A 22,329-nucleotide genomic window follows, 5' to 3' on the forward strand; every position below is an offset into this window, starting at 1 on the left:
AAACGGCACTGAATGAGTTAATTGGACCTACAATATTACCAGCACAACTAAAAATGGAGTCTAATTGAAACAACAACTTGCATGAATCTGGTTTCATAACGACTTTCAAACTAACACCTGGTTCGCACACTGAGTCTTTTGAAGGAGTCCATCCGTATGGCCACTTTACAGAAACAAAACCCCTTCAGATTATCACAGATTTTGGAAAGAGCCCCACCATGCCAGAGATCCTCATGAAGGTAAATGGACCAGATAATGGGTGGAACATTCTCTTTGCACAACAATAACAGGAACCCGTCCTTCTGTATCAACCTAATCTCTGCAAATTGCGATATGTATCTAACCAACACAAAAAATACACCTCGAATCCACATTGCAGTTAAAGGTCACATTTATGGCGGGAGAAAACGTTTCAATTATTTTAATTCATAACAAAAAAACAGGAGTGTCTTTTTAATGAACTTTAAAATTTTAAACGCTGAGAGTAAAAGTAAAAATAATTCAGAAAAATAAATACTTTGGTATAAGTAGATATAACTGAAAGATCGACTGCAATTAAGTAAAAATCAGTGAAGTACAATTGTGCTGTTTGTGGCTTCACCTGTTTCAAGTGAATCACTAATACAACAGTAAATACTGCGCATTTCTTAATTGATGACCCAATTATTCACCAAGCAACACTTTACACTTATTTAGTTTATAATTATGGTAATTCCAACAAAATTTTAAACCGCGAAGGCACCGCTAAAAAGTACGCCCCCGACAATAACCGGAAGTGTATTCTTCGCTCAGTCGTCAAGTTTTTGGGAGTAAATTTAACAAATATTTCCGACACTAAAACAGATCAATAAAGAATAAAAATGTCGGGGACGTCCAGCATCGTAGCAATGAAGAAACTTGTCCAACAACTCCGTTTTGAAGCGGGAATAAACCGAGTAAAGGTAAAAATCGAGCCGAATTGTAGTTGTTGGGCGGTTCTCTGTGTACTTTCGCTTCTACAACAAATTCTGTTGTTCTGACGCCAATTACTTATAATCCAGTTTTGGTTATCAACAGGTATCCCTGGCCGCGGCTGACATGCAGCAGTTTTGTCTTCAGAACGCCCAGCACGACCCACTGCTAACCGGTATGTCGTCCAGTAACAACCCGTTCAGACCGCAAAAAGTCTGTGCCTTCCTATAACAGCCACACATTGGCCCGTGAGTCCAATTCTTGCTTTCTTTCAACACGGAGCAACCATTTCCCCAAGTACTGTACTGTATTCACGTTTGCGATCTTTCTACAGGTCTTCGGGGCGTGGTACCTCGTGGAGATAGCAGCGATAGAGAAAATTGTAACCATAGTTTTTTTTAGCTTAAAACATTAACGAGTACACATTTCCCGGTGCTTACAAAACATTTTTACACTTCTATGTGTGATTAACACCAATTTACTTGGTTTAACTGTGGTAACATCAGTTCCAAGCGCAACCTTAGCGAAGGCAGTGAAGTTACAATTACAGTAAATATCTACATGAAAAACAAGTCTAGCGTATAAATATAAAACGCATGAAAAATTGTCATTAGACTAATTACAGAAGGGGCCTTCTTGGCCTGTGTGACCTTGTATTTTTACACGTCCTTTGTAACATTGAAATGTCACAACTACAGCAAATATTTGTATGAACGATGCCTTGGCCACAAATGTAAAACCATCATTTAAAAAAAAACTAATAAAATGAGTATACCTTTTGGTCGCTGATATTCTTCAATTGCCTTGCATTTAACATCAATGTCACAGGGTTGTGAGCATCATACATTGTAAACGCTCTGTACTTGAAAAAAAATACAATGGAACCACCCTGGACCCGCCATATGCCTTCTTCATTGTACAGTTGTCATGGCTGGAGAAGAATACAAATATTTAGAGATTGGTTTCTAAAAATTATATTTTCTTAAATCAGAACTCACCAAAAAGTTAGAAAATCTGTACTTGTTATTTATTGTTCATGTGTGAATTTAAGAAACGTAGACTATACAACAGCAGCACGTGATGTCTCACAAGAGTTATAAACAGCTGTACTAAGCAACATAGATACTTTATTAATCCTGAAGGATATGACCCAATGTACATGTTTGCTATTTTGGGATATGATTGAAACAAGGAAACACCTTTTCAAAAGGCTCTGAACATCTGTAAAATATAATTTACACTTTGTGTGTTTCAACAGCCCAAACAACAAAATCAGTTTTTGCTGTCCTCAGTTTGCGATGTAGACTGTCTGACACAAACTCTCAGAATCCACAAGCACAACAAGGTTATTTTGAATGAAACCGCAAACTGTAGGATTAACAGGGGTGTTTGCATAATTACAGGATAGATGATTTTCTCTTCACAGTTGAAATTTACGTCTGCAGGCATCCATTTCATGGCGCTACAAACAGAAAGAAAACATATTTGTGATAAGGCTGAAAAATAACATCTGGGGCTTATTTGTGAAACAACTAGATTTTTGCTTACACCCTTGTTTATAAGGAATAAAAGCTATCATAGATCTTCCACATGCATTTGATTTAACTGATAACTCAACTTTCAAACAGCCAACACTGTACATAAAGCGCTGTACATGGAGCAAAAATAAACCGTACAGTAAAACAGTAAATGGGTACCGGGAATTAAGATGGTAATGTAAAAAAAAGGTGCTTTGTTTCATTGAGTGAGACAGTGTGATAAAGGTAGACAGACAAGGAAACACAAATGTAGAACAAGGTCTAAGCAGAGAACTGCTGTCATTCTTGTGGCATATTCTAAAGAGATGTAATGCATATGCTCTCACCTTGAGGACCCACTCATACTCGCCAAACTTCGAATCAAAGGTGCCTTTCTGCAGAGAGCGAAGCTTCAGAGTGAAGCGAGGACCCAATTCCTGAATGCCGACCTTCTTCTCATTCTTGAAGATGTATCTTGACATACACAATTATTATTGGAAAAGCGGCCTGAGTGACCAAGTGTGCACTTTCTCATCACTTACCTGTGAAATCGGAAAAAGATGAAGTCTCTTTGGTTGTGGAAAGTGGCCACTTGCCGACCCACAAACTGGGGGTTTTGAGGGAAGAGAGCAGCAAACATCCGGCCAATGCTGTGGCCCAAGCGTGTGGAGAAGTTGTTCAAGATCACTTCAGGGGTATGCTCCGTTGGTTCCTTACCTCGTCGCTGTGGTAAAAAACAGAAATACGCACTCCTCAATTGTGCCCAACAACAGCCTCAATGATCGAACCATCAAGCAGTTTGGCCATGAAGAACATGACAATTTTACGAACGATTAAAAAAATAAATGAATAATTTCAACAATTTGTCGCAATTCTATGCAATGGGTGTCCATCTCATTTTTGTCCTGGGCCCCTTTGGAGTTATGACCTCCCTCACAGGACCGTTAGGAAAGTGAAACCACAAAGTTGATTCATTGTCCAATCACATTACTTGTACGCAAGTGATGAATAATTACTAGTTTTGAAATCAGTCAATTGTAATGCAGTGATACCTCAGCTTACGAACGTAATTGGTTCCCAGAAAGTGTGTGTAAGGCGAAAAGTGTGTCTTCCAAACATTAATTTCCCATAGGAAACCATTAAAAATGAGAATAATATATTTCCAGGTCCCCATAAAACATAATTTTCTACTAAATAAGCCTTAAAACCACACAAAATATATCTTATTTTATGTATAATAAATGTGCTATTGTATTGTAATTAAAGAAATACACTACAGTATAATAAAGTCATTTTATTTACCTTTGTAATGGTCGTTGATGTAGTTGCCTCTTGATGATATCCGAATGAAGTTCCCGTGCTTTCTCGGTGATAATATCCTCACTAACACGGTCCCCTGCGAGCTGCTTTTCGTTAATCCAAATCAACAGAAGTTTTTCAACATCTTCTATTGCCTGAGACCGTTGCTTCGACAACACAGAAACGCCCTTAGCCACACGGAGCAATGGTCGACTTAGCATACTGGTACTGCGCCATTAAGTCACACAAACGCACACCTCATTTGTGTTTTTCGATGACCTCCTTCTTCTGCTTGACCGTAATTTTCTTTTGTGTCCTCTTCAGCTTAACGGTAGCCTGTGGTGTGGTCTTTTACGGTCCCATAATAGCAAAAGTAATCCACTCGATAGCAAACCATGTATGCACTGAATGCACTCAAAGAATGTGGGTATGGAAAAGTATTCCGGCAGCCACAGTGGCGCTGTTTGACCGTGTGGTTTGGTGTTATTCTGCCAAAAACTAGTCCGCCAGCCATTATAGCACTCCCTGTGTTTCCCGAAAACTAGTTCGTATGCTAAGATTAAATTGGCGCAAATTTAATATTCGTAAGGTGAAAAGTTTGTTTGCTAAAGCGTTCGTAAGTCGAGGTATCACTGTAGTTTGTTAGATAATTGCTCAAGTGAGTGTAAACGGTAACATTTTTACATCATCGCCATGTGAACATTGATATACTGTATAGATTTTAGCAAAGACACACCGGATTTGTTTTTGCAGGGGCTACATATGACGCGGTGGGCCTTTTCTAGCAACTGGGCCTTGAGTTTGATGCCCATGCTCGATGCAGACTAGACAATACTGCCTGAAATGCTGAAATATAAACAACTTGCCTTCATCTCTTTCCGTAATCGAACACTGCTGACTTTGAAGTGTGCAGTGGGCCCTTCAGGAAGGTGACAAAGAACCAAGCCATCTTTCAGCTGGAGTTAAGAAAGCTGAAAAGAGCCCCATTATACATTTGTAATACTTTTTTTGATCCTCTGGTTCTTCAGCGTATGTTTCAGTATGAATGAAAGTTAAACATTAACATGTTTTTACGGTGTGGATATTTTACATACATGTCACATTGTTGTCAAAACATACATATGAACATTTATCGCTGTTGGACTTAATGCAGTAGTAAAGGTGAAATCAATTGTATAAATGACAATGTAAAAGAAAGGCTTAGTAGTCTAAGCAGTCTGGATTCTTTCCCCGTTTCTAATAAAATGTGCATGTGTTAGGAACGTTCTTCCAGAAAGAGGATACTTGGCACTTTGCGGTCCTCGTTGATGACGATGAGGTAGGTGAAGTCTCTGGCGACACATTGGGGAATGATCCTCTTCAGGGCCAAGCCTCTTCTATAGTAGACATGAGCGTTTGGGATCACAGTGGCCAACTGCTTGCAGAACTTCACCGTTCTCTGTGAGAAACATGGAAGCCTCATTCAGGATTTGAAAAACAAAATTGGTGTTCAAAAAAAGCTCAAATTTGTGCTCACCCCCCTGGGTCTGTCTGACGTTGTGATGAGCACTTTGGGGTTCGTCAGCCCGTTGAAGTAGGCAGAAAATTCATCTGTTGCCTCATCAAATGCAACCTAGACGAGATTCAAAATGACAGGGATGAAGCCAAATTCAGCACTTATTATGATGATATGATATAATAATGAGTTCACCTCCTCATCTTCCGGATCAACTGTTGTTTCGTCATACACTCGCTGGTTTTCTATCGTCTTGGGAATTTGCTTTGGGGGGGCCTTCAGAAGAATTAAAAATAGCACCAAAATATTACCACTTGTTTACTTTTATGTACACCCCCTTTCCCTCCAAATTATCCATACATATTAAAACACTAATTTCCCAGTTTCAATAACACTGTACAGCTCTGCTAAGAACATTTACCAATTACTTCATCACAGAAAAAGAACAAATGTTTTGGCAAAGGTTAATTTCCAAATAAAAAGATAAATACTCAGCAATAATGCTGCTCTGTGAAAATAATTTTAAGTAAGTAATACACTTTTTTCAAGCAACAGTGTAAATCCTCAAACACGGAAGAATTATTCTCAACAATAAAAGAACTAAACACGCACATTGTTACCCATCAGTTTTTCTTGTCTTTTCCTCTTTTTCTTGAGCTCCATTTTTTGCTGAAATACAATGAGAAAAAAATATTAGCACTTCAGTCACCGATAAAGATAAGCGGCGATGTTACTAAAAGATTGAAAAAACGTCAACATACAGCTGCACACATCTTGGAATGCTGTTTATAGTTACTCTACATTTGGCTCACTCATGACAACAGCAAAATTAATCAGCATTTGTTTTGGCGGCCGAGAACTAGTTTTACCCGATTCATTATTCTTATGTAACAATAATCTTGAATATATTTTTGGGCTATTATACCAGGTGACATAATGGATACATCAAATTCACAATACGTCAAAGATAACCGTGTCACATCTGAATGATATAAGATTCTTAGGCTGCGGTGTTCATTTTTTACGTCGAGGTAGAAAAAAATGTCAAGGCCTGCTGGAACAGCACCAACGTTGCCAAAAGCGATGGAGTCGTGTTAAGGACTTTACCTTTCTTTTATCCTGCTTTAGTTTCAAAAACATCAAGTGTCGTCGCTGTTTATTCTTGATGTCTGATACGCTGAACGCCGGTGGGAAACAGACGGTCTCCTCGGTCTTCTCTTCTTTCACCTCCATCTTGGTTTGTTGTTCCGTGGTGTTTGTCTTATCACTTTTATTATTTCTTTTCTTGCTTTTACCTTTTTGCGTCACGCGAATTTCGGTTATATCCATGATCTCCCAGCAGTATTTACGAACGAGACGAGCGTCACTTCACGTGCGTGGATATTGATGCTTCCGCTCCTTCCGTTCTTCACTTCCGGTTCTCATGATTTGCTCACTTGTTGAACACATGCATCCCCCAGTGGCGAGGAGGATGAAAAAATGAACTTGAGAAATCAATTTCGCAAAATTAGATTTTCCCAAAATACAGAGACGGTGAAAATGTAGGCATACATCAGATGAACCTCATGAATAAGTTTCAATAAATTAGATATTAAAATAATACAGGGGTGGTGAAAGAAGGAGACATACACTAGTGTTTTATTTTTTAATATATTTTAAAATATACAGCTTTCAATGTAATCTTTTTCAAATATATTTTCGAGTGTTTAGAACACAAAACAAAGAAATAAACACCAAAATAAAAAGACAAAGTTATTACTGCATACATATGTTTGCAACATGCTGTACTATACTGTCATCAATTTGGCCTTGAATGTGAGTTTCCAGTGAGCCTCTCATCACCTGATGATCCACCAATTGGCCTAGCAGAAAACTACTTTTGTCATCCATCCATTTTCCAATGCACCTATCCTGACAAGGGTTGTGGGGGTCATGGAGCCAATCAAATCAGTTTTAGGCAATAGCCGGGTTGCCAGCCAATCGCAGGGCACCCAGGATATACAACGATCCATCCTCACACTCACACCATGGGACAATTTAGTGTTCAATCAGCCTGCCATGCATGTTAATGGAATGTGGGAAGAAACCAGAGTATCCGGAGAAAACCTCTGCACTGTTAGATTGACGCGCTAATCAATGGACCACCGGGCAGTTCTGTTTTTGTCACGTAAAGCAAATGAATATCCAACGTTGAAGAGAGCAGACATACACATTTCAGATTCATTGCTAAAGCAAGCATGAAATAGTATACAGGGAGGGCTTAACTATAATTTATTATTCATTGGTAAGTTTAAAGTTGATTGAATTAATTGTTAATGAATCACAAGGAAAATATATAGTGCAATACTTGACTGCAAACAGCAGAGGTGCTCTTGACTGAATTTGTCACCCCCCCCCCCAAAAAAAATGCCATGTTGACAATATGGGGGGGGGGGGGGGGGGGGCTAGAAACTAAGACGTCACACCATTGTGAGAAATTTCCTCCATTTCAAAATAAAAGTAAAAATCTATCATTTATCAGGGCAAGATCAATAGTCGGAAAATGAGGGATGGATTAACTGGTAGGTGATAATTCTGATAGTCAATACATGCCATTTAGAGAAAAATGTGTTCGATAATAACCAAAAGAATAAGAAGTTCAGCCTCCAATGTACCAGTCCACCACCTCTCTGAAAGGCTTGTACATCAATGTGTTGTAGGAGCACAGTAGCCCCCCACCACGCCACATTTGGGATACCTCCCTGTTCAGGTCTCCCAAGCAGGTCAAGTGCTTCTGATAAGACCGTGATACACACCACTTAGAGTGGTCGAATTTAGAATGGAATGGGACGGATTTGGGAAGACGGATCCTCTTGATGTTCATGACATGATTGGGCAGGGAGCAATTGGAAGGCAGGTCATGGCCTTGTCTCTGCCAGGTCTCAACCAGCAAGTCTGTTTTCAGAACCTGAGCCACCCAGCCAGCGTAGATGTCTGGATGATGGACAGTCAGAAATCAATTCAGTTTCCCCGCATCATTTTCTCAACCCGTAGGTGTACAGTATATAGCATGGCATAACTCAATTCAGACAGCTTTAAAAGCTTGTGTGTTAGAAATTGCATTCATTTAATAATGCATTTGACAAGGCTAATATTTGGAAATAACAAAAAAGATTGAATGATGACAACAAATTTGGTAGAAAATGATGCCTTTGACATTTCAGTGTTGCATGGGCAGGGTGGGGTTGAGTGCGATAACCTTTCTGCACTTGATCATACGGCACGGATAATTCTTACATGTGAACAAATTGTTGGTACCCCATTGTTACATAACGAGATGGCTATAGCAATCACCAAAAATAGATTGAAACCGACAAATGTAATGAAAAGAAAATACTGAAAATTAACCAATGCAAGGAAGGCATTGTTCTATTTTTGTGGTCGAACAGACTTGTCAGAAATATTAGCTTCTTCTTTTCCTTTCAGCTTTTCCCTTCAGGGATCGCCGCAGCGAATCTAACCCGGTTTAATGCATCCTCTTTTCTCAAACCAGCTACCTAAATAATAATTGCTAAAATAATATTAGCAATCGCAGGTAATTAAATATTTTCAAGTTTGAAGAGTGCATTATCCAGACTGAATGTTTGAAGGGTATAAACATCTGCATCCGTATATCTGAAGTTAAAAAACAAAAACAAAGAGCTGCAGTTCTCTGATTTTAGTGTGCAAAAGAAATAAAATGTATACAAAACTGAAAGAAAATCACCTTACCATCTACAAATCGTTCAGATTTGGCAAAAGTGTAAAAAATCTCTCCCTTTAGTGAGACGAGCTGGTCCATTCTCTTATCTGAAGGCGCTTTTGGCCTCTGGCCAGCACACAACTGGGCCAGCTGAGGCAGTTTGGTAGCAAATGCGGAAGGGACAGAGCAGTTGTACATCCGTGGAAAAAGATAAACCAGATGTTGTGCTATCATTGGAGAAAATCAGAAATAACCAGCATTAGAAAAAATAATAATTTAGAAGATAGAAAACATTACTTTTGTGTACGACTACGTGTTTTAATATAGCTACATAGACTTAGTTTTCAATGTCAGGTATTCTTTTGATATCATATGATGTATTTTGCATCTCAATGTTTTAAAAGGCCAAATTCAATAAACATACTACATACAGTATCAATGTGATTGACTTTCTGTCACATAATGAATACATAAACCTATGTGTGAGTTCTACATGTGTGTGTCTGTGCCGTACATACGCACACAGGTGCGCATTCATTGTTTTGCATTATAGACAAGACAAGGCCTTCACTCACTGACATGGAGAAACTGGTCATAGTGGAGGCTCACACATATAGCAGTCTGTCCGTTGATTTTGCCAGAGGATGGGTAGAGGTAACCCATCTCTGGGAATGAAGGGAAATGTGGGATGCTGTGTGAGAGCCAGAAGCCCTGGAAAAGGTCAAATAGCAGTACCCCTGTTGGAAGGCAGAAAAAGGTAACTCTGAACACAGGTACACAGGACTGATTGATGCTAACAGTGGGAATTCACGGACTCTGTTTTCCCTATACAACAAAATCATTCAACCCCCTATCTCTCTCCCCCCACACTTTCACTCCTCAGACACCTGCAACACACTACTTCTGTTTTTCACTGAAAAGATCAACAAGATCCACCAGCACCTCGGCTCCTCTGTATCCCCCCCCACCCCCAACCTTCCTACTCCCTATCAACTGCTGTCGTCTTTTGAACTCCCTCATCCCTCCTTACTTTCTGACCTCATCACCAAGTCCAAGAATTCCACCTGTCAACTTGACCCCCTCCCTACTGTCCTCATCAAATCTTGTCTACCTGCTCTCCTCCCTTTTATTTCAGCTATTATTCACTCCTCACTGTCCACTGGAATTGTTCCTGTCCCTCTTAAAACCGCAGCTGTAACACCAATCCTGAAAAAACTTGGTTCAGATCCCAATGATTTCAATAACCTACGTCCAATTTCGCATCTTCCATTTATCGCTAAAATTCTCGAAAAAACCGTCGCCTGTCAACTCCACTCTCACCTCACTCACAATAACCTCTACGAACAAGTCCAGTCTGGTTTCCGTCCCCGCCACAGCACTGAATCAGCCCTCATAAAAATCACGAACGACCTTCTCATAGCAGCAGATACCGGCTTCCTCTCTATTCTCATCCTTCTTGATCTATCTGCGGCCTTTGACACCATTTCTCACCCCATCCTGCTCAACTGACTCTCCACTCTAGGCGTGACACACACCCCACTCAGTTGGTTTCACTCCTACCTCACTGGCCGCTCACAGTTTATCCAAATTACCTCATTCACTTCACGGTCCTCCCCTGTGTCTTCTGGTGTGCCCCAAGGTTCTGTCCTGGGGCCCCTTCTCTTTATTATATACCTTCTTCCCCTTGGTGATATCTTCCGCAAATTTGGAATTCATTTTCACTGCTTCACGGATGACACCCAGCTCTACCTCTCCAGTAAACCCGACGCCTCTCTTCCACCTGCATCCTTTACACTTTGCCTCTCAGAAATCAAATCCTGGTTTTCTCATAACTTTCTCAAACTAAACAGCGAAAAAACTGAACTTCTCCTTGTCGGTACAAAATCCACCCTTCACAAAGCAAACAGTTTCTCTCTCACCATTGACAATTCTACCGTGTCCCCCGCCATTCAGGTTAAGAGCCTGGGTGTCATCCTTGATAGCACACTATCTTTTCACTCCCACATAAATAACATAACCCGGTCTGCATATTTTCACCTCCGCAATATCAATCGTCTCCGTCCCTCTCTCACCCCTCACACCACTGCTATCCTCGTCCACAGTCTCGTCACCTCCCGTATCGATTATTGTAATTCACTTCTTTTCGAGGTCAATCAAAAATGTCTCCATAAACTCCAACTAGTCCAAAATTCCTCAGCCCGGATCATCACAAAAACCCCCTCATTTCACCACATCACTCCTGTCCTCCAACAGCTCCACTGGCTCCCTGTTAAACTCCGTATTGAATTCAAGATACTTCTGTTTACATTTAAAGCCATCCATAACCTTGCCCCCCCTCTCTGTCTGACCTAATTCAAATCTCCGTTCCTACTCAGGCCCTCAGATCCTCTTCCTCCCTCCACCTCTACACGCCCTCTGCCCGTCTCACAACGATGGGGTGCAGAGCTTTCAGCCGCTCCGCTCCTAGACTCTGGAACTCACTTTCCACCCAAAATCCGCAACATTCCTACTTTCAAATCTCACCTGAAAACCCACCTCTTTAAACTTGCTTACATGGTCTAATTTATTATGCTGTTTTATTATTTATTGCTTTATGCATGATTTTACTGTTTTGTGTGTTGTCTTTGTTGTAAAGTGTCCTTGAGTGTTCAGAAAGGCGCTTGTAAATTAAATGTATTATTATTATTATTATTATTATTATTATTATTATTACAGACGATCCTGTAAACATACATATGCAAAACACTTTCATTGCAAGTGTGTCAACAGAAGGCATGTCTCGCCCATTCTTGGGGTAGTTCAAGCACCACTAAAATAAATCTAAGCAGCCCAAAATATTGATAGATTTAGATTTTATTTACTGCAAACCCCCTGAAAAAGATACAGAAATGTTCAGTTATTAAAACTCCTAATTTCATCATCAACATCATCTTGATCATGTTCCTAAAATGTCCCTGGATTACAAAGGGTGAGGATTGGTCAAGAAATACATGATAGAGTACAATATGATTTCTCATAACCTGTTACCTGAATAAAGGCACCCGCTGCGTGACCTATCTGGATTTACATTTTAGGAGTACGTCATGGAGTTGGCACTCAAAAACCATGAATTTAAAATATATGATGAGAGGAATATAAGAAAAACCCTTCAACATTAACATGGCTCAGTTACGTACAGTCGCCTGGTCTAAAATTACCCTTTGGCCTTGCATAGTATACGGTCTATTGGCCATGTTTAGCCAGCCCAGGCTGATTACTGCATGCCCCGCAGTGACCCCACGTAATTGGTTGTCCTACCTTATGTTTAATTGTAGTACAAGTATCTGTGATAACCTGATTCAAATTTGCATTGAAATGCAAACATCACATTAATTGTCACATGGCTGAACATCGAAGACTTCGAAGCATCCCGTGGCTGGCTTCAAAAGTATGATGCACATCAGCTGAACAATGCTGTCATGTGTTCTGATCGAGACAATGAGGGAGTGGAAATGACTAAAAGTAAATACATTTTTGCATTGAAATTGTGAACAATCTTGATCGTTTTCAGTTATCGGGTATGTTCAGCACGACGGAAGAAAAATCTAGACCTATCGTCCACACTCTCAAGGAAATAAAGTAAATTACCCCTGAATGAAAATGTTTCTTCAGCCGTCATCTGTACTTCTTGGAAGGTGTCGGACGTTTCGCTCTACATCCGAAGATGTAGAGCTAAATTTTTGGTGGTAATTAACCCTGATCTGCATTTAGAACCCCATTGACACAACCAGAATAAAATCCTCAAAATTACACCAGCAACTACAGACAGTTCTTGTTGACATAAGGCAACGTTTAGAGGCACATACATTTAACAGCACCCACTCAGACATTCCCCCTCAGAAGATCATAGCTTCTTGACTGCTGTACCTTTGGTGTGTCCATATCCTTGGAGGTACTTGAGGTCAGGTGGTGAATCATTGTAGAGGGCATAAGCCGAGCTGCTAGACTGAGGAAAACAGAGGACACTTTCAGAAGATCAAACTATAAGTCCAAATACTGATGATACACCGTAGATACATTCAGATGCAGTATTTCATTACAGAGAGTGATACCATGCATAATTACGCTGAAAGCAAACGGCACAAGGAAGTGCCACTTTACAGCAGAAGTTGCAGTTTCGTTGGAAAGATACAACGGCTTCTCCAAAATATAAATGTGGTTGAGTGATAAATGCAGGAGAACAAGGGAATTACAAGCATCACCTTGTTAATGGCTTTGCTATAAAGTTGGCTGAGGGTGTTTCCGATGGCTCCTTGACTACTGTTAATCATGAATTTACTAAGTTGCCAGTTCCCAAGAGAGGGGTCTAGGTACATGTAGTCTACTCCACTGCCCACTTCACCAATTTTGTATGTTGGCATCTTGTAGATAATGAACCTGCAGCAGATCAGACAGTGAATTTATGCCAGGACATACCAAAATGTTGCAGGAAGGTAAAACATGAATCATATCGATTAGAAGCAGTAATGTTATTGGTCTCGTCTGAATGCATAAATCAGCTCACCAGTCAACACGTTCACCAGCTTCATTCTGACAGGAAATGGCAGCATCACACACAGCGAATGCCCAAAACACAAAAACACTTAGTGCTAAGGCCATTGAGACCTCAGTGTCCACAGCTGAGTGGACCCCAAAAAACAAGTTTCATCTTCAGTCTTTGAGTAACCACTGTGAAAGTGGTCACTGTGCAGTCATAACGCAAAAAAGGAAGTGATCAATATAGTCCTATGACAGTGGTTTGGCTGAGTTTGTAAGAATTTTAGCAATGGGGGAGGTGTTAAATTTACAACACTAATATATGTGATTTTTTTTTTTTCGAAAATAAAGTGTTGGCTGTTGATGACGATAATGTTTCCAATTATTTATGCATTTATGTACCATGATACGCCATGGGTTGGAAAAGGTCTGGCTTTTAACAAAGTGTTAGCAGAGAATTTATACAAACTGAATTTTAGATATCATCTGGAAAACCGTTTTGTAGATGTGCTTTAATTTAGCTTCAAAAATATGTTTACATATGAATGACACATATACTATATACATAGGTTACAATAATAGAGGGTCAGCAGATAAGCAGTACAGAAAAGGAATGGATGGAACACATTCTGATTAAGTTTGGCTGTCGAGTAAAAATCTAAATAAAAAGAGAATTCGGTGATTCATAAATACTTTTCAAATTATATTTCATTGAATACACTACAAAGGAAAGATATTTAATATTCAAGTTAACGAACCTTATTTATTTGGAAGGTTGTAGTGGGCAAATATTCAGACATTTTGATTTTCAGATGCCTGCAGAACATTCGCAAGAACTCGGATAGAGACCTCTTTAACACTGTGTTAAATCACACATAATACATACAACACCACTCAACCAGAGTTTGGGAACTGTAGACACTTAAATTATCAAAGCCTTGAAAGTGAAATTCTATCCCATTCTAGTTTGAAGTACAACTCAAGTTTGCTCAATGACCCAAGTTTTCTAAAACTACGATTCTTGTGAAAGTTTCAGACTATAAAAATTATCACCAAAAAAACTGATATTATTTGTACAGAGTGTATCTAATCCAATCTAATCTAATCTAATCTAATCTAATCTAATCTAATCTAATCTAACCCAACTCTTTGGCGATATTTCAGAAACCCCCATGTTTAAAAAGTGTGGAGTCAAAGATTCACAATTATGCATTTTGCCTAGTTTCTTAATGTCAGACTATAATAATAATAAAATAATAAAATAATAATAATAAACAAACACATAAACAACGTATCAGTATAGTGCTTGAATGAATGACATTTCGGCTTGGATAAAAAAAAGCTCTCATGCTCTTGTGGAATGTCTCACTATACAAAACCTCCTCTACCTGTCAGGTAACTTCTGTTTTTTTTTTTTTTTCGGGGCCACATCGCTTGAGGATCAGTTGAGGGGAAGACAAGATGGCAAGCGCCTTCAATCAGGTACGTAATTATTATTATATTAGACACTCCTGCCAGAATGAATGTCTGCCAATTTTCTATCTCAGGTTGTTGTTATTGTGAACAAAATCTTGATGTCCGTATTGGTTCAGCCTTGACAGTAGATACGCTGAATGACTCCTGTTGTTCACATGTGGCAGAATGTCGAATTCGTCCGGACAGGCTACGGCAAGAACACTGTGAAAGTGTTGTGCATCAGGAGACAGGGGGACCACCATGACATTATCAAGCTCCAGGCAGATGTGCAGCTAACCCTCAAGTCCCACAAGGAATACCTCACTGGAGACAACTCGGACGTCATCCCAACTGACACAATCAAGAACACTGTCCATGCCTTGGCCAAATTGAAAGGGGTAGGTTGTACCACATGACCAATAATAATCATAATCCATAGTGAAAAGTATCACAATTAAGCCACTAACCAAAACTCATAACAATACTGAAGTGTTTTTATTTTTATTTTATAATTATTAAAAATCTATTTAAGGTGTCTCATTATTTAGTGTGATTATGTTTGTAAATGTAGGGCTGCAAAAAAACATGATACATGTTCATGTTAATTATGCTGAAGTACATTCAGTTTCCCCAAAATGGAAAAAAAAAAAAAAAAAAGATTACCAACATTCGGACTGAAGGCGTCGTCGTGACACATATCAATCAACCAAAGTTGGGAAATGTGCCAGATTGAAAATACAGTACTGTATATTCCTTTGCAATTATCTTTCGACTTTGTGCAGTGCAAATGTAATAGTGATTGGAAATATTCCCAAGGATAATTCTATCCTGTAGAGATATTGAGAATGGACAAATTGGCTGCTTCAACCCAAAGTGGCAGACTTCCTATATGTATTTCAGCACACTTTCTTGCCATTTTTGGATCTGCTCAAGTTACTGAACAATAATAAATAAATAAAATAAAACCTTTCATTGTAAAGGCAGTTTTTGTGGATGCAGGTTAGATTGGAGGCAAACAGTGAACAACTTACAACTTTAAATCAAATGTGATTTTTTTTGTCAAGATGTACACACATGTAGAATTTGGTGGGTTTTGTACCAGTACTATACTAGTACACCTATATTTATGTATTGTCATAATACTATTTCATATTTTTGTAATAGCATTAGGCAGTATATACTGTAGATATAATTACATAGTTCTGTCATTGTATACGTCTGTGTAAGCTCTCAGTCATACAGGAGTGGTCCATCGATGAGAAGGTGTACAAATTTGAAGGTGTCGGACGTTTCGCCTCCTATCCAAGAGGCTTCGTCAGCGAACTAAAGTCTTACTGGTCGTATCGGCCCTATTTATATATCCCTAATGTCCAGACATGGCGGCGCCGGACACAGCTATGATAGGTCCCTCCTCTCAGGTTGGGGGGAGCAGAGGACCACTCCCTGTGGCCCCACTGATTGTTCCTACATTCCTGACTAACGACTGGCCTGTTTGCCCCACTCCCTCCGGTATCACCTCATCAGCATTACGAAAGTTGCCACTGTCATTGTATAGTCATCTGATTAGGAATTATTTGAGTTTGTGAGTACTTGTCAATACGTCTGTGTAAGCTCTCAGTCGTACAGGAGTGGTCCATCGATGAGAAGGTTTCTTCAGCCGTCATCTGTACAAAAGTGAAGGTTTCGGACGTTTCGCCTCCTATCCAAGAGGCTTCGTCAGCGAACTAAAGTCTGACTGGTCGTATCGGCCCCATTTATATATCCCTAATGTCCAGACATGGTGGCGCCGGACACAGCTATGATAGGTCCCTACTCTCAGGTTGGGAGGGGCGGGGGACCCCTCCCTGTGGCCCCACTGATTGTTCCTACATTCCTGACTAACGATTGGCCTATTACCCCCACTGCCCCCGGTATCACCTCATCAGCATAACGACACTCATCAGCATTGCGAAAGTTGCCTAACCTGTTTTGCCTAAGCAGGCTATTGTATGAACGATCCAAATTGAACCTCACCCCACCAGACCGATTTAACGAAGGATTTTGTTGTTTTATAAGAATCGCTTCTTTTACGCCCCTTTCAAACCATCTATGTTCTTTCGCTAAGATTTTAACCTCATTGTCGTCAAATGAGTGGTTGCTAGCTTTTAGGTGCAAATGTACTGCCGATTGAGGCCCACTAGTATTATCCCTGCGATGTTGATAAAGTCTTTTTTTGAGAATTTGTTGAGTCTCCCCAATGTACTGCTCTTTACAATTTTCATTCTTACAATGTATGGAATAAACTACATTACTTTGTTTTTCATTTGGTAGCCTATCTTTTGGATGCACTAATTTTTGCCTTAACGTGTTTATCGGTTTGAAATAAGCCTCTTGGATAGGAGGCGAAACGTCCGAAACCTTCACTTTTGTACAGATGACGGCTGAAGAAACCTTCTCATCGAGTACTTGTCAATGACAAAATGTGTGTACTGTATCGGTATATATCTCCTACCTCACAGTGTTTTATGGTCAGGTGAAGACCATTGAGCAGTTTTCTTTGGATCTTTGTCACCATTTCCTGACCTCTTTCAACCATGTGTTGAGGGCCAAGGTTTACATGGAGGAGGCACCATGGAAAAGGCTGAACAAGGTAACAAACAAAAAAATAGCTCAAGGTTAACTTTGTTCATAGGATGTTATTTTGTTTTTATCATAATCATGCGCCACATTATTTTTTCAACACTAATCAAAAACACACCTTAACTCATTGTTTTGAACAGATACACAGTAATAGACATGCTCTGGTTAAATAACCTTCTATGGCATCAATCCTAATTCAACAATTCGACACTATATGAGGGTACAGTTTGAACACATACAAAGATATCACAGAGAGGTTGAGAGCTGTACCATGCCCATTGTAATTAACAGGAATGCGAAATAAACTGGAAAAGCTCACAAAAGGGAAACATATGATTATGGGTGACAACAACCAGATGTGCGCAAATCCAGATTTCAAACATGTCTGGCAATCTTTTCAGTCTCATAAACAGAGCAGGGCCAATAAGGTTATAAGGTAATCATGTTATTGTTACATGAGGAAAAAAAAAATCATAATTTTTGTATTGCACGTGTCTTCATCATTGCATTGCTTTACACATTGCACATTGTTTCCCGGTCAATTACAACCACTGCTCATGTTTTTTCTTTACCTGTTTCAGAATGGAGTGGAACATGTCCATGCTTTCATTTACAACCCAGAAACAACACGATTTTGTGAAATTGAACAACATTTGAACGGTACTGAAATCAACTTTCTGTTGCTTCGTCTGCTTGTATGGGTGGAACAATGCACACACTTTCTCTCTCTGTAACTTACTCAGGCATTCCGGTGATTCATGGTGGACTTAAGGACATGAAGGTGTTGAAAACTACTCAGTCTGGTTTTGTGGGTTTCCTCCGTGACCGCTTCACCATGTTGCAAGACGCCACAGACAGGTGTTTCTGTACCACTGTCTGCGCCAAATGGCGCTACAACAAGGTTCAAGATGTCAACTTTGACACTGTATGGTAATGACAAAATCCACTTTATTAGCCTTACATACCTGTACCGTAGCAGCAATGACTAAGCTAAAATGTTTCATCTAAATTCCCCTTTATCCTGTAAGGAAATGCGTCAAAGACACAATTATTGAGAGGTTTGCAGGTCCCTTTGATCAGGGAGAGTTCTCACCCTCTGTGCAGAAGACCCTTTATGATACACAAATCCAAGTCCTCACTCGCGCTCCTGAGGTAAATGCCAGAACTTTATCATCTTGACACTCCACCCATTAAGAATTCGGCTAGCAAGGCATAGTATTTACAGAATTAATCTTTGCGTATGCTTAGCTATTTCACATCCATGGAATTGTTTTGCATTTGGTGTTATCATCATCATCATCATCATACATTTAATTTCTTTATGGCACCATTTTAAAATTCATTCACATACTTGTCATCATTTGCCACCACGAAGGCAAATTCTCACTCACCTTCTTGGCAATGAACCAGATTCTGATATTCCCTGTTATCATTAACTTTCTTTCCGAGGAGAAAACCCATGATTTCACTGACATTTAGTGAGACATACAGCTGTTAGTGTTGCGGCCAGTTCATGAATCCTATCTTATGTGTGTGCTGATTTACAGGTGGATGAAATTGAGATCATCATGCCCAACAACCATTACTTCACCATTGACATGACAAAAATGGGCATTGAGAACAAGGGCGAAGTAAGTTCAGTTAGGGTCAATTGTGATGTCATTTATTGACAGAATTTTTTTTCTTACTGTCACAGGTTCTTCTTCCCCTTGACAACCCGTCAGGAAACATCACAGGGACAGTGCGTAGGAAGCGTGCCAGGCTGTGAAGACACAAGAGCAAATGCAGAGTAATTATACTACAGCAACATGGATGATGCATAGCACGTTAGTCTCAGTACCAATAACCAATAAACAGATGTTGTTCTTTGGTGAGAAAAGAGCACCATTTATTGCAAGTCTTCAAGTGAAATATTCAGATTCCAGTGTTGCACACGGTTAAAAACACACACACACACACACACACACACACACACACACACACACACACACACACACACACACACACACACACACACACACACACACACACACACACACACACACACACACACACACACACACACACACACACACACACACACACACACCTGATTAGTTGTCTTTTCAACCAAGTTGAAGCACCACAGGTAGTAGGATATCATCATTATACACATATTTATATTTCCAAAATACCAAGCAAGGCTTGTTTTATCTGGGAAAAGTATAATCCTTCTTATTTGTAGAAGAGTGCTAATGCATGGACTCAGTTGCGCAGTATAGAGCATGTACATCTTTTTTTTCTCTTTGGGCAAATTCAACAGTACCACATCTGTACTTTCTGCCATGTCAAAGTATTATGTGTTTCAAATCATAGGCCATCTTATGTACAAATACCGTTTTTAAAAACCATCACTGGTTCATCACACACACACAAACACACACTCACATGCACGCATACACACACACATCACACTAACAAATCACAATTTTGTAACACCATCGTTAACAAGGATTCTTGTCTTAAATAAAACATGAAGAATATACAAAATCTGAAGCAGCAGACATAAGAAGAGCTAAAAAGGTAAACAACTCATGAGACCCCATAGGTGCCACCCATGTTTCTCAAAATATGTTGAAATTGATCCTGTTTAAGGTGCCATGTGGCCAGAGAAGTCTCTGCCGATGGAAAGCTGGTCAGGTAGTTGTCGATTGTCACTGAAGCGGTGGAGTAACGAGCTCCTGGTGACATGCTAACAGGCGTTGCTTTTTAGGTGTTGGGTTTGCAGTGGCTTCACGTGATACTCGTAGATCTTCAGCGCTGGGCCCAGCTTTATGGACAGGCCCGTCAACACATCATTACGTGTCATTAGAAGCAGTGACTTTCCATCAATTTCCTGTTAAGAAGTGAATACATTTTGTTGCCATTGCCACCAACATTAGTTGCCATTAAGTAAAAAACATTCAGGCGGCGAGGTCGGTCAACCTGATCTTGGAATGCTGTGGCTTGCTCCTCGAACCCTGTTGCTTTAAAGTAATTGACGACATCAGCAACAGCCCAGTTGGCTGGATCTGGAAGCTGGCCGTTTTCCACTGGGCTGCAGAGGCAGCGTATTGTTCATTATAAGATTCTCGATTGAGCGTAGTCTTAAAAACATGCAGAGAAAAGTTCTAACAGTGCATGCAAAACTATGCAAAGGTCATAGTGGTCCGTCAAAGTAAGCTTAACCCATCACTTCACCCCCCCAAAAAAATGGCTAGCAGACAGGCTGGCAGGCCAATCAATAACAGGTTCCCTCACTTTTCAATTGTCCCCAATCTCAGGAAATTGGCACACAGTAAGCAAATTACCAATGTAGATGTGCTTGTGGAACAGAAGGGAAGATGAGCAAAAAGCAAAATAAAAAATGGCTCCCATTAACTTGGCTGGCTCTGTGAATTGAAAGACGACGAAAGGTGATGACCGACACAACTGCACCAATGAAGTTCAAGACTATGTTGGATTACTGCATTCAGTTCTCAAATAAAATTTGAATGTTGAATGTGTGTTCTTTTTTCATATTGTTATCTATTTGACATTAATGTTCGATTTAAAAATAAATGAAATATATTTGAAATTACTCATGCTTAAACTGTACTTGTTTTTTCCAATGAATACATGCCATTAATCGGGTAATTATTTGGGAGATCAAAGTTTTACGTTTCATGGAATTACAGTATTCTAAAAGAACAATGCTCTTTCATGACTATAGATTTCAACTCTACCCACACGTCCGACTGTACACATAACAAGGCTACTCTTTTCAGTAATGTGAGATTGTACCTTTTGGTGCCAACAGAGCCGTTTGCCTTTTCTTCCATGACGGCTGCAACAAAATAATTGGGAAATGAACTATTAGTCCAGTCATATTGAAATTACTGGGCGTAATTCTCAAACAATAACTAAACAAATTGTCACAAACACCAAGTAAAATATGCAAGCAGAAGCTAGTCACTCCGCGATTATTAAGATTTTCATTCTCAGGCTAAAATGTAAACTACTAATCAGCAACATGAACCCGAATCGAGTGGTTTCTACTTACAAAGTTGCAATTAACTTTCATCACATAGTTTTTCTTGCCGATCTTAAAGTAAGGTCGGTAGTTTTATCATCATTCTTTTTGTTGACTTGCAACGACGTTTCTGTCGGAATAAAAACGTTAGGAAACAAGTGCTCAGAAGCAAAATGCCAAAGTAAAGGCAGACAAACAACGTGCACGAGAAAATTGATCGAGAAGGTCATGACAAATTCATTTATGTCAGTAACAAAAAAAAAAACGTAACTCGAGATGCAATTGGTAAAATGACCCCGTTAAAGTCACATTTCAATGATAGTTGTATTTAATAAATAAAATAGCGTCAACATAAGCGCTCGCTCTTCAATTTGTGTCAACTAATTTTAATCGCAAAACACAGCGAGGCTCAAATTGTAAAAACAGTCATAATAAACATTATTAGCGAATATCATATACTGTCTCCGCCTTGTATTTATCAAGCTAACACGGACAGTTAGCTGGCTTTGCTAATTCAAAATCGAACACATTTTGAATTACTTTTTTTTTTCAATACGCGCCGTAAAAAAAAAAAAAAAACTTACGTGTGACGACAAAAAGTTCCCGGCTTCCCGTGGTGATTTGCCAGCAAACAGCGCAAGATATTCATTTGATACTATAAAAATTTAATCAAAGCCAACTAGCTGCTTATCGTCACAGCTTCCTTTTCCCAGTCAGTGAAGAATCA

The 22,329-nt window shown here is 39.6% G+C and overlaps 5 protein-coding genes across 7 annotated transcripts; 2 read left to right on the forward strand and 3 right to left on the reverse strand.

The window, feature by feature from the left end:
• Positions 1 to 747: 747 nt before the first annotated feature.
• LOC148895759 (guanine nucleotide-binding protein G(I)/G(S)/G(O) subunit gamma-5) lies at positions 748 to 1,732 on the forward strand. Its single transcript, XM_088999903.1, has 3 exons — positions 748 to 941; positions 1,057 to 1,199; positions 1,286 to 1,732. Exons 1-2 carry the CDS (start codon positions 861 to 863, stop codon positions 1,180 to 1,182), a joined length of 207 nt encoding a protein of 68 aa, XP_088856029.1. The 5' UTR covers positions 748 to 860; the 3' UTR covers positions 1,183 to 1,199; positions 1,286 to 1,732.
• A 228-nt stretch (positions 1,733 to 1,960) lies between these two features.
• rpf1 (ribosome production factor 1 homolog) lies at positions 1,961 to 6,652 on the reverse strand. Its single transcript, XM_088999900.1, has 9 exons — positions 6,370 to 6,652; positions 5,875 to 5,931; positions 5,458 to 5,538; positions 5,284 to 5,379; positions 5,052 to 5,205; positions 4,634 to 4,716; positions 3,011 to 3,192; positions 2,816 to 2,942; positions 1,961 to 2,413 (listed from the first exon to the last, which is right to left on the reverse strand). Exons 1-9 carry the CDS (start codon positions 6,589 to 6,591, stop codon positions 2,372 to 2,374), a joined length of 1,044 nt encoding a protein of 347 aa, XP_088856026.1. The 5' UTR covers positions 6,592 to 6,652; the 3' UTR covers positions 1,961 to 2,371.
• Positions 6,653 to 6,883: 231 nt separating this feature from the next.
• On the reverse strand, positions 6,884 to 14,588 carry dnase2b (deoxyribonuclease 2 beta). Its single transcript, XM_088999901.1, has 6 exons — positions 13,527 to 14,588; positions 13,225 to 13,399; positions 12,890 to 12,968; positions 9,559 to 9,720; positions 9,013 to 9,210; positions 6,884 to 8,235 (listed from the first exon to the last, which is right to left on the reverse strand). Exons 1-6 carry the CDS (start codon positions 13,619 to 13,621, stop codon positions 7,901 to 7,903), a joined length of 1,044 nt encoding a protein of 347 aa, XP_088856027.1. The 5' UTR covers positions 13,622 to 14,588; the 3' UTR covers positions 6,884 to 7,900.
• A 180-nt stretch (positions 14,589 to 14,768) lies between these two features.
• uox (urate oxidase) lies at positions 14,769 to 19,622 on the forward strand. 2 transcript variants are annotated; one of them, XM_089001530.1, is made up of 8 exons: positions 14,769 to 14,980; positions 15,139 to 15,351; positions 17,466 to 17,582; positions 18,154 to 18,232; positions 18,316 to 18,502; positions 18,601 to 18,724; positions 19,120 to 19,203; positions 19,269 to 19,622. In XM_089001530.1, the coding sequence occupies exons 1-8, from the start codon at positions 14,960 to 14,962 to the stop codon at positions 19,338 to 19,340; spliced, it is 897 nt and encodes a 298-aa protein (XP_088857656.1). In that variant the 5' UTR covers positions 14,769 to 14,959; the 3' UTR covers positions 19,341 to 19,622. The 2 variants fall into 2 exon arrangements, with proteins under 2 accessions (XP_088857656.1, XP_088857655.1); XM_089001529.1 differs by having other exon boundaries at positions 14,769 to 15,351.
• Positions 19,623 to 19,767: 145 nt separating this feature from the next.
• samd13 (sterile alpha motif domain containing 13) lies at positions 19,768 to 22,313 on the reverse strand. 2 transcript variants are annotated; one of them, XM_089001532.1, is made up of 5 exons: positions 22,187 to 22,312; positions 21,633 to 21,732; positions 21,374 to 21,416; positions 20,537 to 20,648; positions 19,768 to 20,447 (listed from the first exon to the last, which is right to left on the reverse strand). In XM_089001532.1, exons 3-5 carry the CDS (start codon positions 21,409 to 21,411, stop codon positions 20,304 to 20,306), a joined length of 294 nt encoding a protein of 97 aa, XP_088857658.1. In that variant the 5' UTR covers positions 21,412 to 21,416; positions 21,633 to 21,732; positions 22,187 to 22,312; the 3' UTR covers positions 19,768 to 20,303. The 2 variants fall into 2 exon arrangements, with proteins under 2 accessions (XP_088857658.1, XP_088857657.1); XM_089001531.1 differs by lacking the exon at positions 21,633 to 21,732 and having other exon boundaries at positions 22,187 to 22,313.
• Positions 22,314 to 22,329: the final 16 nt, after the last annotated feature.

This window comes from Hippocampus bargibanti, linkage group LG07 (genome assembly GCF_051943395.1).
Source record: "Hippocampus bargibanti isolate YZ-2025 linkage group LG07, ASM5194339v1, whole genome shotgun sequence".
In the NCBI taxonomy this organism is placed as follows: Eukaryota; Metazoa; Chordata; class Actinopteri; order Syngnathiformes; family Syngnathidae; genus Hippocampus; species Hippocampus bargibanti.

Excerpts from the sequence above, each read along its gene's own strand:
- samd13 (XM_089001531.1), bottom strand. The coding sequence starts at position 21,411 with ATGGAAGAAAAGGCAAACGGCTCTGTTGGCACCAAAAG. Across the intron at positions 20,649-21,373 it reads GGCTCTGTTGGCACCAAAAG|CCCAGTGGAAAACGGCCAGC; the intron begins GTACAATCTCAC and ends CTGCCTCTGCAG. Across the intron at positions 20,448-20,536 it reads CCACAGCATTCCAAGATCAG|GAAATTGATGGAAAGTCACT; the intron begins GTTGACCGACCT and ends ACTTCTTAACAG.
- rpf1 (XM_088999900.1), bottom strand. The coding sequence starts at position 6,591 with ATGGATATAACCGAAATTCGCGTGACGCAAAAAGGTAAAAGCAAGAAA. Across the intron at positions 5,380-5,457 it reads TTGATCCGGAAGATGAGGAG|GTTGCATTTGATGAGGCAAC; the intron begins GTGAACTCATTA and ends AATCTCGTCTAG. Across the intron at positions 2,414-2,815 it reads AGTATGAGTGGGTCCTCAAG|CGCCATGAAATGGATGCCTG; the intron begins GTGAGAGCATAT and ends TTCTGTTTGTAG.
- LOC148895759 (XM_088999903.1), top strand. The coding sequence starts at position 861 with ATGTCGGGGACGTCCAGCATCGTAGCAATGAAGAAACTTGTCCAACAA. Across the intron at positions 942-1,056 it reads CGGGAATAAACCGAGTAAAG|GTATCCCTGGCCGCGGCTGA; the intron begins GTAAAAATCGAG and ends GGTTATCAACAG.
- dnase2b (XM_088999901.1), bottom strand. The coding sequence starts at position 13,621 with ATGGCCTTAGCACTAAGTGTTTTTGTGTTTTGGGCATTCGCTGTGTGT. Across the intron at positions 13,400-13,526 it reads GCTGGTGAACGTGTTGACTG|GTTCATTATCTACAAGATGC; the intron begins GTGAGCTGATTT and ends GATCTGCTGCAG. Across the intron at positions 12,969-13,224 it reads ATAGCAAAGCCATTAACAAG|TCTAGCAGCTCGGCTTATGC; the intron begins GTGATGCTTGTA and ends TGTTTTCCTCAG.
- uox (XM_089001529.1), top strand. The coding sequence starts at position 15,112 with ATGACTCCTGTTGTTCACATGTGGCAGAATGTCGAATTCGTCCGGACA. Across the intron at positions 18,503-18,600 it reads GTCAACTTTGACACTGTATG|GAAATGCGTCAAAGACACAA; the intron begins GTAATGACAAAA and ends TTATCCTGTAAG. Across the intron at positions 18,725-19,119 it reads TCCTCACTCGCGCTCCTGAG|GTGGATGAAATTGAGATCAT; the intron begins GTAAATGCCAGA and ends GCTGATTTACAG.